General features: G+C 39.3%; 1 protein-coding gene across 1 annotated transcript in view; it reads left to right on the top strand.

Annotated features, from left to right (window-relative positions):
* LOC115209458 (SCAN domain-containing protein 3-like) overlaps positions 1–16,121 on the top strand; it is a 41,638-nt gene extending 25,517 nt beyond the window's left edge. The window contains exon 4 of the mRNA XM_029777884.1: positions 15,801–16,121. Within this exon, the coding sequence (XP_029633744.1) occupies positions 15,801–16,121 (321 nt within the window). The remainder of the gene's footprint in view (positions 1–15,800) is intronic.
* The last annotated feature ends 718 nt before the right edge of the window (positions 16,122–16,839 follow it).

The raw sequence follows: 16,839 nt of genomic DNA, 5'->3' as shown, positions 1-16,839 counted from the left end.
TGATCATCGCCAATCTGGCTCTTGCGGGCAACAAAAACCTGAACCATCTCCAATCTGCTTCCTTCGATTGGAAGAGAGCAGATTGGAACCTGTACCACACTGAACTACAGCACCCAAACTGGCGTGAATTCTACAACTCTGGAGATGTGAATACTATACTCCAGAGTATCTGGACTCAATATGGGCAGCATGTGCAGCATCAGTGCCACGTAAACAGAAAAAGAAGAAACCGCCCCAAAAGGGCAATTTGGAAACTTCAGCGGTCCGACTTGCCAGGAAGGAACGTCGGACTGCTGAACGGGAATACAAGTTGCATAAATCAGACACCAACAGGGAAGAAGCGGAATAAATCTTCCAACCATCTCAAGCAAGTGACAAAAAAAGCAGTGCTTGAATTTAACAGTGCATAGCAGCCAATCCTGACAGCAAGGTTTTCTGGAAATATGTGCATTCAAAGCAGAGACCTCACTCTCCAGTGGGCCCTCTTCGCAACCCTCACACAAACCAGATCACTGACGACCCCAAGGAATGCGCAGAACTCATTGCCGAGTCTATGCAAACATTTCACTGTTGAAAGTCAAAATGTACCATCTTCACCATCACTAACAGCAAATTCCATAACAACAATGGAATTTACACCTGCAATGCTGCGACGTCACCTTCAAAATAAGCGCAACTATGCCTCCCCTGGTCTCGATGGAGTTACATACCTGCTTCTCAAACGTGGCAGGTACTTCCTTTTACACCAGCTTTCTATTTTCTTCCAGTACTGTCTCAACAATGGTGCTACTCCGGAGCAGTGAAAACTGCCAGTGTCATTCCTCTGTTCAAACAGGGCGGACCGCACATCACCTGTCAACTATCGCCCAGTCAGTCTTACTAACTGTATTGCAAAATGATGGAATCGTGTGTCAGAGAAACACTCTGGAACTTCTGGAGCTCTCACAGTCTCATCCGACCCTCAACAATATGGATTTGTCCCTAACTCCAGCTGCAGTGATCAGCTTGTTGAGTTCCTTGAGGACATTACTCAAATCACTGACAGTGGCTCATGGGTGGATGTTGTCTACCTTGACTTTGCTAAGGCTTTCAACTCTGTGCCACACAAAAGGCTTATGGTGAAACTCTCTGCAATGGGGGTGAGGGATGACCTTTTTAACTGGTTGAAATCCTTCATCCTCAGCCGAAAGGAGGTAGTCACAGTTCTAGGACAGCACTCTACACCATATGAGATGTCATCGGGTGTACCACAGGGATCCGTCCTTGGTCCCCTCTTGTTTGTGGCATACATTAATGACATAGATGCCAATTAAAGAATGCCACAGTATTGAAATATGCAGACGACATCAAGCTGTACCTTGAATCAAGAGGACAGATCCTGATGTCTACAACTCTTTCCTGCAATCAGACCTAGACACAATGCAGCAATGGATCACAGACTGGCAACTGAAACTGGCTGTGGACAAGTGTACCACCATGCATTTTGGGAGAAAAAACCCTGCGTCCACATACTCCCTCCACAACACTGATATCAAGAAATCCTCTTGCGGGCGTGACCTAGGCATCACTGTCAGCAGTGATTTGTGTTGGACAAAGCATATCTCTAAAATTGTCAAGAAGATTTTTGTTAGCCGCTCTCCAGCCATCTATTTAAAACTGTATACAGCTATGGTACGACCACACTTGGAATTCGCATCATCAGTTTGGAACCCCTATCTTGCTCAGAACATTGACTTCCTGGAATCTGTCCAGAGACGTGCAACCAAACGCATACCCTCCATCAGACACCTACCATATTCTGAACGCCTTGTTTCCCTGGGCATGGATTCACTGAAGCTCCGGCGTCTGGCGACGGACTTGGTAAACACCTACAAAGTTATCAACCACCTCACCAACAACACTGAACACCTTTTTGATCTCCATGTGTCTAACACACGTGGGCATGCCTACAAAGTCAGAAAACAACACAGCTCCCATGACTTTCGGAAACATTTTTTCACGCTCAGAGTTGCTGAAGCATGGAATAAACTGCCTGCGTCAGTTGTTGACTGCCATGACACTGCATCCTTTAAAGCCCTCATGCTTTCCGAAATCCGCCGAAACTACACCTGATTATATATACACTTTAGATGAGTTGTAGTGCACCTGAGCACTGTACACAATTATTATTATTATTATTATTATTATTATTATTATTATTATACATACATACATACATACATACATACATACATACATACATACATACATACAACATACATACATACATACAAAAAAATTCCCTGTTGTTGATGTTGAAATTCCAATGAAGGAACCTCGGATCTTAGATAGGAACCGGTTCTTTCTCTATTGGCAAGAAATCTTGAAATAAACTGAATAATGACATACACGCATACACACACACACACACACACACACACACACACACACACACAACACAAGCATACATACATACATACATACATACATACATACAAACAAACATACATACATGCATAGATACATACATGCATACATACATACATGCATACATACATACATACATACATACATACATACATACATACATACATACATACATACATACATACATACATGCATGCATACATACATACATACATACATTCATACATACATACAGACTTACGTTCACACGCACATACACGCGCGCACACCCATCTACGCATACGTACTGCTCTGCATGTAATGCGATTCTTGTCTAAACTGTCGCCATTCCTTCACTTACATTTCTATTCACTGCAGTTAATCTCTGGGAAAATTGAATCAAAATGTAGAAGTCTTTTATTCTTTACACATTGATGATGATGATGATGATGATGATGATGACAATGGTGGTTGTGATGGTGGTTGTGGTGGTGGTGGTGATTGTGGTTGTTGTGGAAGCGGTGGTTATGGTGGTGGTAGTTGTGACGATGGTCATCATCATCATCATCATTATGACGACAACAATAGCGATGATGATGATGATGATGATGCCACCTAATGTTCTTTTCCTCGGAATTTTCTGGTGTGCATAAAAATGCAGCAACAACAAGCTGTAGCATAACGCAGTGGTGGCGGCATCATTCGTCATCATCATCAGCATCATCACCACCAACACTACCTGCGCTCCATCCCACACCCACCCTACCTCCATCATCATTAAGGTCATCATCATTAACAATACTATTGTCAGCATCATGATCAACACCACCAACGTTTTCTTCTTCTTCTTCTTCTTCTTCTTCTCTTCTTCTTCTCTTCTTCTTCTCTTCTTCTTCTTCTTCTTCTTCTTCTTCTCCTCTTTCTGTGTAGATCTGTAAACGCTGGTATACTTTTTGTTTTCCTTCATGCCCTACTCTCCCATAGCCTGTACCTCTGGTATTATTATTATTATTATTATTATTATTATCATTATTATTATTATTATTATTATTATTATTATTATTATTATTATTATCATTATTATTATTATTATTATTATTATTGAGTGAGAGAGCAGTGCATGCCATCAAAGTGACACTGGGGTAAAATATACGAAGCCCAGTATACCCATGATGACTACTCGTCTGATACGGGTACACTAGGCACATGCATCTCAACCATATGTGCGCGACATGGTGATATCATATAAAGGTAAACAGCGAATGATCTTGCAGGTGGGGTCCAGTTAGAATTTTCTTTAAGTTGAGAAGCCCAACCCCCTCAGAAAGTCCCTGAATAAAGGTTGTTTAAGGATGATGAACAAAACACCCATGTTTCCAGAGGTGGATTATTCAAACCCCAAAGAATCCCTCTCAACACATGGCTATGATGCTCCCCCACTACTTCTGTTCGTGATCAGAGATGCACATATTGTCAGCCACGAAGGGACATGCTCAACTGGTTAAGGTCAAACAACTGACAAGCAAATCTGTGGTATTGAGCAGAACATTTGCTGTAGCCCATCTTTTATACCAAGACAAAACAATGTACATGATAACACTTCCAATTAGTTAAGATCAGAAGCATGAGAGCCACTGCCTGGTACTGCATCAGGGCATTTCTTCTTCTTCTTCTTCTTCTTCTTCTTCTTCTTCTTATTATTATTATTATTATTATTATTATTTTATTATTATTATCATCATCATCATCATCATTATTATTATTATTATTATTATTATTATTTTATTATTATTATTATTATTATTATTATTATTATTATTATTAATATTATTATTATTATCATCGCCATTAAGGAAGTTGAGGTTGGAGAGGGAAGTGTTGCCTTGTAGCAAGTTTTTTGAAAGGTGGGTGAATGTTGGAAGAATGGCCACTGTGAAAGGACCAATTCTGAGCGTGCATCTGTAAAAAGGCAATCAAAGGAGAAGGACTCTTGCCCTGTGGCTTTTGTGGGGTTTTCTAAAAGGACCTTAAACTGCCTCCCCTATTGGGAGTTTTAATTTGTTCAATTTTTATTGTTATTATATTGTGTACACGCAGTAAAACCCATTGTATCGTCCTGTTTTTGTCTTTTATGTTGTATGTCAATTAATGTTTTGTATGTGAGCCCCTGTGGCTAATAAAGAATTATTATTATTATTATTATTATTATTATCAGTAGTAGTAGTAGTAGTAGTAGTAGTAGTAGTAGTAGTAGTAGTAGTAGTAGTAGTTTATAGTAGTATTTCTCTTTATCACAGGTTTTGTTGGAACTCTTGGAGTCTTGCATGCATTACGGGTTGCTACCTGCAGCCTACGGAACCATGATATCAATTCTTTTCAGCTATGTAGTACTTTCCTGATGATTCTGTCCGTGCCAAAGGAGGCAAACTCTATTCCAGTTTCCTTGATATTCCCCTTGATGACTTCTCATACTGTCCCCAAGGATCCAACAACAATTGGCACTATCTTCACCTTCTTCATTTTTCATAGTCGGGCTATTTCGTACTTAAGAGGGTTGTATCTATCTATCTTTTCGCCTTCTTTCGTGACTATTCGTGCACCAAAGGGGCATGGAACATCAATACATAGCACCTTGTCGACCACCACTAGGTCCGGTCTGTTATGCTCTAGTACCTGATCTGGTTGGATCGGGAAATCCCAGAGGATTTTGCTAGTCTCCGACTCGCCCCTCTCTGCAGTTTGTGCTCATACCACGTCTTGCCTCTCTCTAGCCCCCACTTTTCACACAGTTTCCAGTGTAGCACTTTCGCTACCTGACCATGTCGCCACAGCTTGTAGTGATTTTGGGCAAGTCTAGGGCATTCGTTCGTGATATGGGCAATGGTTTCATCCACTCTATTACAGATGCGGCTTAGTGATGACACTTGCTCATTCCCAAGATTGACCCTCCAGTTTGTGGCCAAAGCTTGGTCTTGCGCCGCCAGTATAGTGGTCTCGGTCTCTTGTTTTAATGATCCTTTCTTCAGCTAATCCCCCCAATTTTTACCAGCCAATTCTGTTGGAACTGATTGTGTAGCCCCTTGTTGCGTAATTCTTCTTCGTGTCCTTTTTGTACTTCTTCCTTTTTTTCTCTCTGCTTTCAATACTCCCTCGTTTCTAACTGACACTAGCAAGGTTTCCTTACTTTGGGCTAGGTATCTCATTAACCTCTCGAATTCGATACTTACACAATCTTCCACACTTATCAGTCTTCTTCCTCCATTTTCTCTTCATGTATAGGCGGTCAGTGTCTGCACATGGATGATGAGCTCCATGCATCTTTAGGAGCTTTCTTGACTTCCTGTCCATCTCCTTTAGCTCTTTCTCTGACCACTTCAGGATTCCAACGCCACCCCGAGCTACTGCGACCGCGCGCGTGCTTTTTGTCGAAATTATGTTTCTGGCATTCAGCATTGAAGCCAGTATTTTTCTCGAAAACTCTCAGCTTATATTGCTGGGTATGGTGGAAAGTATTAGCTGTCCACAGCCAGCAGACTAAGGGAACACTTGTTTACTGGTCATGCTTCAAGAACCCTGCGAAGAATTCTTGCAGTTCCAAGCAATGCTGGTTTTTGTAGGTGTTTTACCTTCTTACTTGCACCAACGTTTTCAGCCACGTTGATAGTTGAGTGCTGATACTTCCAAGTGCACCAATTACTATTGGTATCATGTCTACTCTCCTCATTCGTATTTCCCACTTCAAATCTTCATACTTGTCTATCTTTTTCTTCTTTCACATTGATCCTGTTGTCCCTAGGGCATATTGTATCGACTATCATGTATGTTCTTCCTTTGTTATTCACCAAAAATAATGTCCGGTTTCCAATATCTGGTCAGGTGATCGTACTGGATCATTGCATTCCACAGGATTTTGCAATTCTCCTTTTCAGTGACTCCTTTTGGGGTTTGCTCATACAACGTCTTTGCCTTTTGTAGACCGCAATTTCCACAGAGTTCCCAATGGATCGTTCTTACCACGTTGTCATGGCGTCTTTTGTATTCGCGTTGTGCCAATTTCGGGCATTCGCCAATGATGTGCCATGCCGTTTCACCCCTTTCACCACACATTCTGTATTTGTCACTATCGGTAGTGTTGTCTATTCAGCACTTCACATAGTTGGTCCTTAACGCTTGTTCTTGAGCTGTGCATATGAGTGCTTCTGACTCCATCTTCAGGTCACTCCTCCTCATCCATTACCACCGGTCCTATATATGTGTCTTGACGTTCATATCTCTTGTAAACTAACCGGACATTTTTTTCCTTCCATGCCTTTTCTTTTTTCTTTTTTTTTGTCCATTTCTTGTTTAACTTTTTCTTTTATTACACAATTCTCAGTTTTGATAATGCCGGGCTTCTTCCTGTGTTTCAACAGTGGCTCCACAGCATTTTTTATATACCACCCTAAGCTGTTTTCCCCTGCTTCGATACAGTCCTGGCAACTGATTGAACCTCTCCAACCCTTTCTTCTGGACAAGTACAGCCTATCGGTGTCACTCCTAAGGTGGAAGTTTACGTTTACTGTCAACATTTTTCTGGTCTTCGTATCCATTTTCATCACTTGTCTCTTTTGCCATTTTATTATTCCCGCCATCGCCCATGTATTAGCTGCTTGGATTTTTTCCATCCAGTCAATTTTGAGCGCATAATCTTCGGAAATATTCCGTCCTCATTTCCTTTTCAATTATCTCGTTGACGTTTAGTACACCAAGGTATTTGTATCCTTCCGTTTCAGTTTCCTTTGTCAAGTCTCTAATCGGTAATTCTATCCCTGCCAAGGACTGTATCTTGCCCCTTTTTAGGAAGATTACTCCGCACTTCTTGAGTTCAAATTCCATTCTAATATCAGAACTCACTTGTGTCTCATTTTGTCATACAACTTCAAATCATCCATGAAGAGGAGGTGGTTGATTGTTTGGGATTTTCCTTTAGCTGATACCCCAGGTTCATTTTCCTGAGTACCTTGGGGTATCATGCAGAGAACAAAAAGCAACGGAGATAAACTGTCACCCTGGAAAATCCCTCTTCTGATATCTACGGTGCCCAAGCTTTTTCCGTAAGATGTCAGTTCAGTTTTCCACCCCACCATACTTCTCTTGAGGAAACACGTTACATTCCTCGCAATTCCAAACAGATCTAAGCACTCGATGATCCACGAATGTGAAATCATATAAGCTCTGCGATAGTCAATCTAGGCCATTCCAAGATTTGTTCTCCTCCGTTTACAATCTTGCATTACCATTTTGTCTATCAATAGTTGCTCTTTGGTACCTCTGCATCTCCTTCTACAGCCTTTTTGTTCCGGCGGTAATATATTGTTCTCATCAAGAAATTTATACAGTTCTTCTGCAATTCCTCCTGACAGTTAATTCCACATTAACGGGAAGTAGGATATTGGACTGTAATTGTCAGCAGCATTTCCCTTTGATGTATCCTTCAGGCACAACACCATTCGTCCTATTGTCAACCAGCCCGGGATTTCTTCTTCTCCATTGATCAATGAATTAAATTGTTCTGCGATCCATTTATGGCAACTACTGAACTTTTTTTTTATCCAAAATCCCTGTACACTATCAAGTCCTGTTGCTTTCCAATTGCTTATCTTTTTACTCATATTTCTGATACTGTTTTCTGTGAAGTGGACAGCCTCTTGCTGGGGATAAGAAGCCGTTTGCCTCAGGCTGCAGAGCCATTCAACTGTAGTGTTATGTTGTTCTTGCTTACTCCATATCTTAACCCAGATTTATCATCATTTATCTTTCTTGATAAAATCTTTTTTGGTCGGTTCTAAACAATTAGTTTTACCGGTATTGCTTAATCCGTTGTTCACACCTGGCTTTGCTTCTTTTGCAAGTATGCACTGCTTCAGTTCTTCAATTACAACATTCAGGCCTTTTGTATCTATACCACACTTCTTCCTAACTTTTTCAAATTTCCATTCATTCTTCAGTTCTCCATTTCTTTTCCTGGCAACTATTGACACTACACTGTTCAAGGAGTTTATATCTTCTGAACTTCTCCTTTTCCGCCACAGTTGTTTATTTCCTCTTCTATCCGTCAATGTTCTGTTCTCAGTAGTTCTCAATCCTATCCTTTCCGCCACAATACTACTAGCAGACTGGATAAGATTATTTGTTGTGTGATGTTCTTTGTTTCAATGTGTCTCAATACATTATTGACTTTACTCGTCTCTTGATTTAGTCTCTATTGGTTAGCCTTCTTAAAGTCGCACATAAATTCTGTCCCTTCTGTATTTAATTCTGTCTATTATTAATCGATCTTCATTGTTTGAGTAGTCACTGATCTCAATTCTTTCACAATTCACGGTAGTATATTCTTGGGAACAACTGTCCATCTCTTCCACTATACCACTTCCATTTTTCGCATGCCCAACATCACGCGATATCTTTCTTTTAATAGCTTCTAGCTCTAATTATTATTATCACCATCAGCATTGTTGTTGTTGTTGTTATTATTATTATTATTATTATCACCAACATATTTCAATTTTGTTTCTATTTCTTGCTGAGTGTCTTCCTGACACCTAGAGCAGAGAAACTCACTATATACATTGGTAGGCCATCAAAATAAACACACCAGATTGTTCATTTACAAAGTCATGTGATAGAGAAAAAGGTGAAGAAAGACAGAGAGAAAAGGGGAAAAATATAAAAAAGTAAACAAATAAAATAAAGGGGGTAAAAGAAAGAAAATTTACAATGCTCTTCCCAATACGTGTGACGTCCAAGTTAAGACAATCTTTTGCACTTCCTGCTTGGATGGTAAGGCAGGGATCATTCTTAAATAATTTTCAGTGTTTTGATCGTTCCAAGTGCTCCTACAATCACTGGTATTGTAACCGTCTTGAGATGCTACATCTTTTCGATTTCGATTAACAAATCTTTATATTTTCTGAGCTTATTAAATTCTTTTGCCGAGATATTATGGTCACTGGGTATGCTCATGTCAATCAATAAACAGACTTTATTGTTTTTGTCTTTCATAACAATATCTGGTTTATTTACCTTGATAGTCCGGGAAAGTCTCAAAGAATCGTTACATTTTCTCCCTCAGTTACAGCCTCAGGGTGGTGCTTGTACCATTTGTCAGCAGTTTTAATTTTATAATGCCGACACATTATCCAGTGTAGATACTGGCCAACTCTGCCATGGCTTGATTTATACTCTACTGGTGCTAAAACCTTACACCCAGAGATTAGGTGGTTCACTGTTTCAATCCCATCGTTGCAGTATCGGCACTTTGGGTCTACTCTATTTTTCATCACATTAGCTTGATAGATCTGGGTCAATAAGCTCTAATCTTGAGCAGCCAAGATAAAGCCTTCACTCTCTACCTTTAGCTCTGTCCTCTGTAACCACTGATGGGCGTGTTTCTGGTCTACATCAGCTTGTTTGCTACGGCCCGTACATTTGCCATGCAGAGGTTTTTGTTCCCACCTATCAGCTAATTGTTCAAATGCATTTTGCTTTGCTATCGATTTCACCTTCTTTGCAACTACAGTTGCCAAACTTCCTCCATGCTGTTCAACCTGGGCATTATGCATAAACTCACAAGCAAAGTGTTTGCCCTCTTTTATAACAGAATGAAGCTTCTTACGTCTCCTGTGGCTTTCAACGAGCTTTAGCATTCAGTCGTTAGATGTTTCAAGGTATTTTGCCAGTCCAGTTCAAATTCCGCCGAGGTCGACTTTGCCTTTCATCCTGTCGGAGTCGATAAATTAAGTACCAGTTGCGTACTAGGATCAATCTAATCGACTGGATCCATCTTCCCCAAAATTTCGGGCCTTGTGCCTTGAGGAGAAAAGAGTATATCCACAAATTTTAGTCAACAGGAGTGGCTGTGTGGTAAGTAGCTTGCTTACCAGCCACATGGTTCCGGGTTCAGTCCCACTGCGTGGCACCTTGAGCAACTGTTTTCTACTATATAGACTTTGCGATTAAAAAATGTAGGAAAAAACTTTTCAAATGTGAATAAAGTCGAAGTCTACAAGAACAAACATTTTCCGTCTTATTGTTAGTTTTGTTTCATTTTGAAACCGTTCTACACGCACATGTTCAGTATACAAGTATTGCCCGCTTGCAGGTTTATATCGAACAGCTGCTGTCACGTAATGGACGGATCTGTTTATCGCCACCCCTGCACCTATAGTATGCTATTTTCTACTTTAAATATTCCCGAATGAAAATTCAACTTGTTAATGCCTTTCCGTTAACTTACAGATTTTTATGAGGAATTAACAAGTTAGTTTAATTTAACATATCTCTCCTTCACTTGTATTCTCATTCACGTCCATATAAATATAGATAAAAAAACTTGCAAACCAAGAAACGGACAGGCAGACCAGAGCAAACATAGAGAATGTATGTTATTGAAGAGGTCGCGTATGGCAATGAATAGACTCTGATGAATCTAGCTGATTGTTTGATTGACCAAATGATTAATCATATAATCAGTTAGTTAATTGGCTAATTAATTAACCAGTTGATAAATATAAAAAATTAAAGTGAAATAGAACTAGTACGTGTGCTTATTATTTGTATGATGACCCTCCCGAGAGATGACAAAATCTGTTTCCACATCGAATACGTATGAAGAATCTTGCAAACCAAATACAAAAAATGCCATTTTCTTGATAATATTCAGACATTTGGTTTGTTTCGTGCTTCTTTCACAGGAATTCAAAACGAATAGCTTCAAAACATCAATTCGTTACAAATAAGATAGCAGATGTCGTTTGATTAGAGATCAATATTTTATCAAACTTAATCAACTTCAACAAAATATTTGATAAAAGATGTCTGGTGAATCACTGATGCGTTAAAAGCGATGAGTTTCAATACGGTATTACGGTGTATCTGTAGAATATGTCTCTGGAGATTTTACATGTCTGTCTCTCTTTACTCTTTTTTACTCTTTTACTTGTTTCAGTCATTTGACTGCGGCCATGCTGGAGCACCGCCTTTAGTCGAGAAAATCGACCCCAGGACTTATTCATTGTAAGCCTAGCACTTATTCTACCAGTCTCTTTTGACGAACCGCTAAGTTACGGGATCGTAAACACACCAGCATCGGTTGTCAAGCGATGTTGGGGGGGACAAACACACACACACACACACAGACACACACATATATATATATATACATATATACGACGAGCTTCTTTCAGTTTCCGTCTACCAAATCCACTCACAAGCTTTGGCCGGCCCGAGGCTATATAGTAGAAAACAGTTGCTCAAGGTGCCACGCAGTGGGACTGAACCCGGAACCATGTGGCTGGTAAGCAAGCTACTTACCACACAGCCACTCCTGTTGACTAAAATTTGTGGATATACTCTTTTCTCCTCAAGGCACAAGGCCCGAAATTTTGGGGAAGATGGATCCAGTCGATTAGATTGACCCTAGTACGCAACTGGTACTTAATTTATCGACTCCGACAGGATGAAAGGCAAAGTCGACCTCGGCGGAATTTGAACTCAGAACGTAGTGGCAGACGAAATACCTATTTCTTTACTACCCACAAGGTGCTAAACATAGAGAGGTCAAACAAGGACAGACAAACGGATTAAGTCGATTATATCGACCTCAGTGAGTAACTGGTACTTAATTTATCGACCCCGAAAAGATTAAAGGCAAAGTCGACTTCGGCGGAATTTGAACTCATGACGTAACGGTAGACGAAATACCTAGTTCTTTATTACCCACAAGGGGCTAAACATAGAAGGGACAAACAAGGACAGACATAGGTATTAAGTCGATTATAACGATCCCAGTGCGTAACTGGTACTTAATTTATCGACCCCGAAAGGATGAAAAGCAAAGTCGACCTCAGCGGTATTTGAACTCACAGCGTAACGGCAGACGAAATACCGCTAAATATTTCGCCCGGCGTTCTAACGATTCTGCCATCTCGCCGCCCTAATCTGTTGATATACTGATACAAGCATGGCTGCGTGCTGAAGAAGTCCGCTTTGAAACCATGTCGCTTCGAGTTCAATCACGCTGCACTTGGGCTAGTGTTTTCTCCTAAAAGTCTTTGTAAGTGAATTTTATGGGCAGAAACCATGCGTATACATATTGCATATACGTATCTTCTTTTTTACTCATTTTTACTTATTTCAGTCATTAGACTCCGGCCATGCTAGAGCACCATGTTGAAGAATTTTCGCCGAACCAATTGAGCCCAGTACTTATTTCTTAAAAGCCTGGTACTTATTCTGTCGGTTTCTTTTTTCCAAACCGCTAAGTTACGGAGACGTAAACACCTATCTATCTATCTATATATATATATATATTTTTTTTTTTTCATGCACTGAGTTCTATTTATTGTGTGTGCGTACATGCGTGTGTGTGTGTGTGTGTGTGTGTGTGTGTGTCTTTTGTTTCTCTCGCTGTTTTGTCTTTATGTTTTCACCGCTTGATAACCGGTGTCGGTTTGTTTGCGTCACCGTAATTTAGTAGTTCAGCCAAAATATTAACCAATACAATAAGTATCAGACTTTAAGTAAGGACTGTGGCCAATTTGTTCAACTTTAATCTCTGAAGGCGGAGCCTCAGCATGGCCGCTATCCAATGACTGAAACCAGTGAAAGAGTATATTCTCCACCGGAGATCAGTAAAGTGTTCAATATTGATCCTCGGGGAATTTTAATGACAATCCAAAGGGGCAATAAATGGTTTTGAGCATTAACTCCTTAGCATTCAGCTTATTCTGTCAAATGTAATATTTTTTCACATTTTAAAATCAACCATGCATCACCTCATAGCTTTGAGATACGTTTCTTTATTTTTTGAACGACATTGTAGGGAAGAGTGAGAGGCTGGATCCGATCAGTTTGAGCATAAAATAGGTAGACTCTTTGGGCCTGATATGGCCTGTTTAAATGCAAAAAGGGTTAAGCGAGCTAATCCAGTAGAGTGCCGTAATCTAAGGCTAAAACTCAGTAATTCCCAATTTTTATTCATCAAACACATATTTCACATCGGATATTCAGACAATACCAGTATAATAGGGCTGAATTTTTATTGTTCTTTATCAATTTTGCTCAGTATTTCCATTAAATTTCATTAAATTTCTTTAAATATTTCTTATTAAAAACCAATAATGAACCCAAAAACAAAAGAATTATTGTTTTGAAATCAAGAATTTTCTTAATTTAATTATACTTTCTTTATTTTACTTTAGAAATTTATATGATGGAGGTCGATAAGTTATCAACGATTCCACAAATCTAATAATGACATACGAAGTTTGCTGAGCCATTTTTTTCAGTATAGTTATTCCATTGTTTTACAGTATACAAATGAAGATGGCTAGTTTCATCGAATTTAATTCAGCTGTGTTTTATCCTTCCTCAATCAATTGTCCATGTTTGTATCATACGGTGTGCGGCAAAATAAAAAAAAAGATTCACTAGTCGTGATGAATATTTCAACAGAAAACTAAGGCGTACTCTGGTTTGATCACTCTGAATAAGCTTGTTGACATCGTCTGTTTGTAAAATGATGCAGTATCGAACGGTTCAATGGAAGTTGTTGATGTTTAACAGAAATAACAAACTGTTGAGGACAGATTCTTGTAATAACTCATCATTGACTCATCGATGCAAGTTCTAACATGCGCAGACGATGACTGCAATAATAGTGTCTGCTCCTTTAAAACGACACTCTAGTCAACATTCAAGATGTCGATAAAACTTCTCAGCTTCTGCATGCAAACAGACAACCCTCAAGAGACCCGTATGTAATTTTAGCCATGTTGATGATGGATGGTCAGTTGGAATGGCATCTGGTGGCTGTTGATCTTCCAGTTGAGGGAAATTATGTTTCCATTGGTGAAAGCCTAGGAACTTTGAAGATACATTAAAGTGTTTCCTTGGTGATCTGGGGCGGTTCAGCATCCAATTGTTCTTCGAACAGCCAATGTAGAGGTTGCAAAGAACCACAATGGTGAACGTACGTAGAAGATACTCTCTTTTACTCTCTTTTACTCTCTTTTACTTGTTTCAGTCATTTGACTGTGGCCTTTGTAGGCCTAGTACTTATTCTATCAGTTTCTTTTGCCGAACAGCTAAGTTACGGGGACGTAAACACACCAGCATCCGTTATCAATTGATGTTGGGGGGACAAACACAGACACACACACACACACACCACACACACACACACATATATATATATATATATATATATATATATTATATATATATATATAATATATATATATATACGACAGGCTTCTTTTCAGTTTCCGTCAACCAAATCCACTCACAAGGCTTTCGTTGGTCCGAGGCTATAGTAGAAGACACTTGCCCAAGGTGCCACGAAGTGGGAATGAACCCGGAACCATGTGGCTGGTAAGCAAGCTACTTACCACACAGCCACTCCTGCGCCTATATAAACTAGTATTTATTCTAATTTTTCCTACATTTGCTTTATATATCATAACTAGTAATTCTACTAATAAGTACAGTGGTAACAACACTGTTACACTGGAAGCGGACGCGATAACAACACTCTACATGTATTATATATATGGATGGATGGATGTATGCATGTGTGTGTATGTATGTATGTATGTATGTATGTGAGTATAAATATGTATGTATGTATGTATGTATTTATGTATGTATTTATGTATGTATTTATGTATGTATGTATGCGTGTGTTTATGTATGTATATGTGTGTATGTATGTATGCATGTATTTGTGTATGTATGTGCGTATGTATGTGTGTATGTATGTACGTATGTTTGTGTGTATGTATGTATGCATGTGTGTGTATGTATGTAAGTGTGTGTGTTTGTGTGTATGTATGTGTGTGTGTTTGTGTGCATGTATGTGTGTATGTATGAAAGTGTGTGTGTATGTGTGTGCATGTATGTGTGTATTTACGTATGTGTGTATTTACGTATGTGTGTATGTATGTAGTGCGTGTGTATGTATGTATGTATGTATGTATGTATATATGTATGTACGTAGGTGTGTGTGTGTGTATGTCTGTCTGTGTCTGTCTGTGTGTCTGTATAAATGTATGTATGTGTGTATGCATGTATGTATGTATGTATGTATGTATACCTGCAGATTTATGTTTTGCTTTATGTGTGTATATGTATACATGTATGTATGTATGTATGTATGTATGTGTGTGTATGCATATATATGTATATATGGATGGCTGGATGAATGAATGGATGGATGGATGAACGGATGTCAAATGGTAGTCTTTAACGCTGCTGTTCTTCAGCAAGCCAACACATCCAGCATGGGGATGCTCCTTGCGCGCAATTCGATGCGTTAGGGTGGGCACTTTACTGGGATACAGGATGACAGGTTACCAAAGCCGTTGTTTCTGGTGAAGTTGCAACGTGGTAAACGTCCGAGACATGAAGCTAAGAAAGGTTTTAGGGATGCTGTCAAAAGCAATTTTAAGGCTGTTATTGTGGATGTTGAAGACTGGGTGCAGTTGACGCGAGATCAATCGGTTTGGAAAGATGTTATCTACGATGGTTGTAAACCATTTGAAACCCGGAGGATCGAACAATCCATCTTGAAACGAGCACTTCGTAAACAGAATTTGACTTCAATCCCAGACACTTTGATACCTGGAAATGATTGTAACATCAGTTTGTCCAAAGCTGGAATTGCTCTTCATATGAGATTTCATGACGGCATTTACTGATTGTAGAGATGGCCTTCTTCTGCGAAGGAGAGGCAAGCACCACACACACACACACGTATATATAATGGGAATAACTTGAAATTCGAATTCTTAATCCGGTTTCATATTATGAATCTGGATTATGAATTATATAAATTATAAAATGATTTGAAATACAGGCACAACTCATTTTTGCCAGCCGAGTGAAATAAAGTGTCTTGCTCAAAGACCCAACGTGTCGCCGGGAATTGAACTCACGACCTTACGATCGCGAGCCGAATACTCTCAACCACTAAATCATGCGCCTTCAGTGTCTATGAATAGATGTCTATTCCACTATATATACCAAAGATTGCCATAAAGAAATAACAGTTTGAAACAAATGTCTACAAATGGCGGTGCCCCAGCATGGCCACAGCTCATAAGCTGAAACTAGAATCAATCAATCAAAAAAACCTCAAAGAATATATCGGAAAATTGTTTGTAACTAGAACTGAAACTATTGGTAGCAATAAGACATTCTCACAGGATGGAATTCTCTGAAATAGTTACTATTCTGTACGTAAAACACCAAAAAATTTCTCTTCATTCTCTCACTTGCTAAACTACTGGTGTTTTATGGAGGAAAGAAAAGAAAAAAAAACACATTCTGTGTATTTCTATCCAAACTATAACTATTTCTATCTTTAATGAAATGTCTCACTTCATAAAATGTTTAATTAATAAGCCACTTTTTATG

The sequence above is a fragment of the Octopus sinensis genome, linkage group LG3 (assembly GCF_006345805.1).
Source record: "Octopus sinensis linkage group LG3, ASM634580v1, whole genome shotgun sequence".
NCBI classification, from domain to species: Eukaryota; Metazoa; Mollusca; class Cephalopoda; order Octopoda; family Octopodidae; genus Octopus; species Octopus sinensis.
This window is presented reverse-complemented; position numbering and strand designations above follow the sequence as displayed.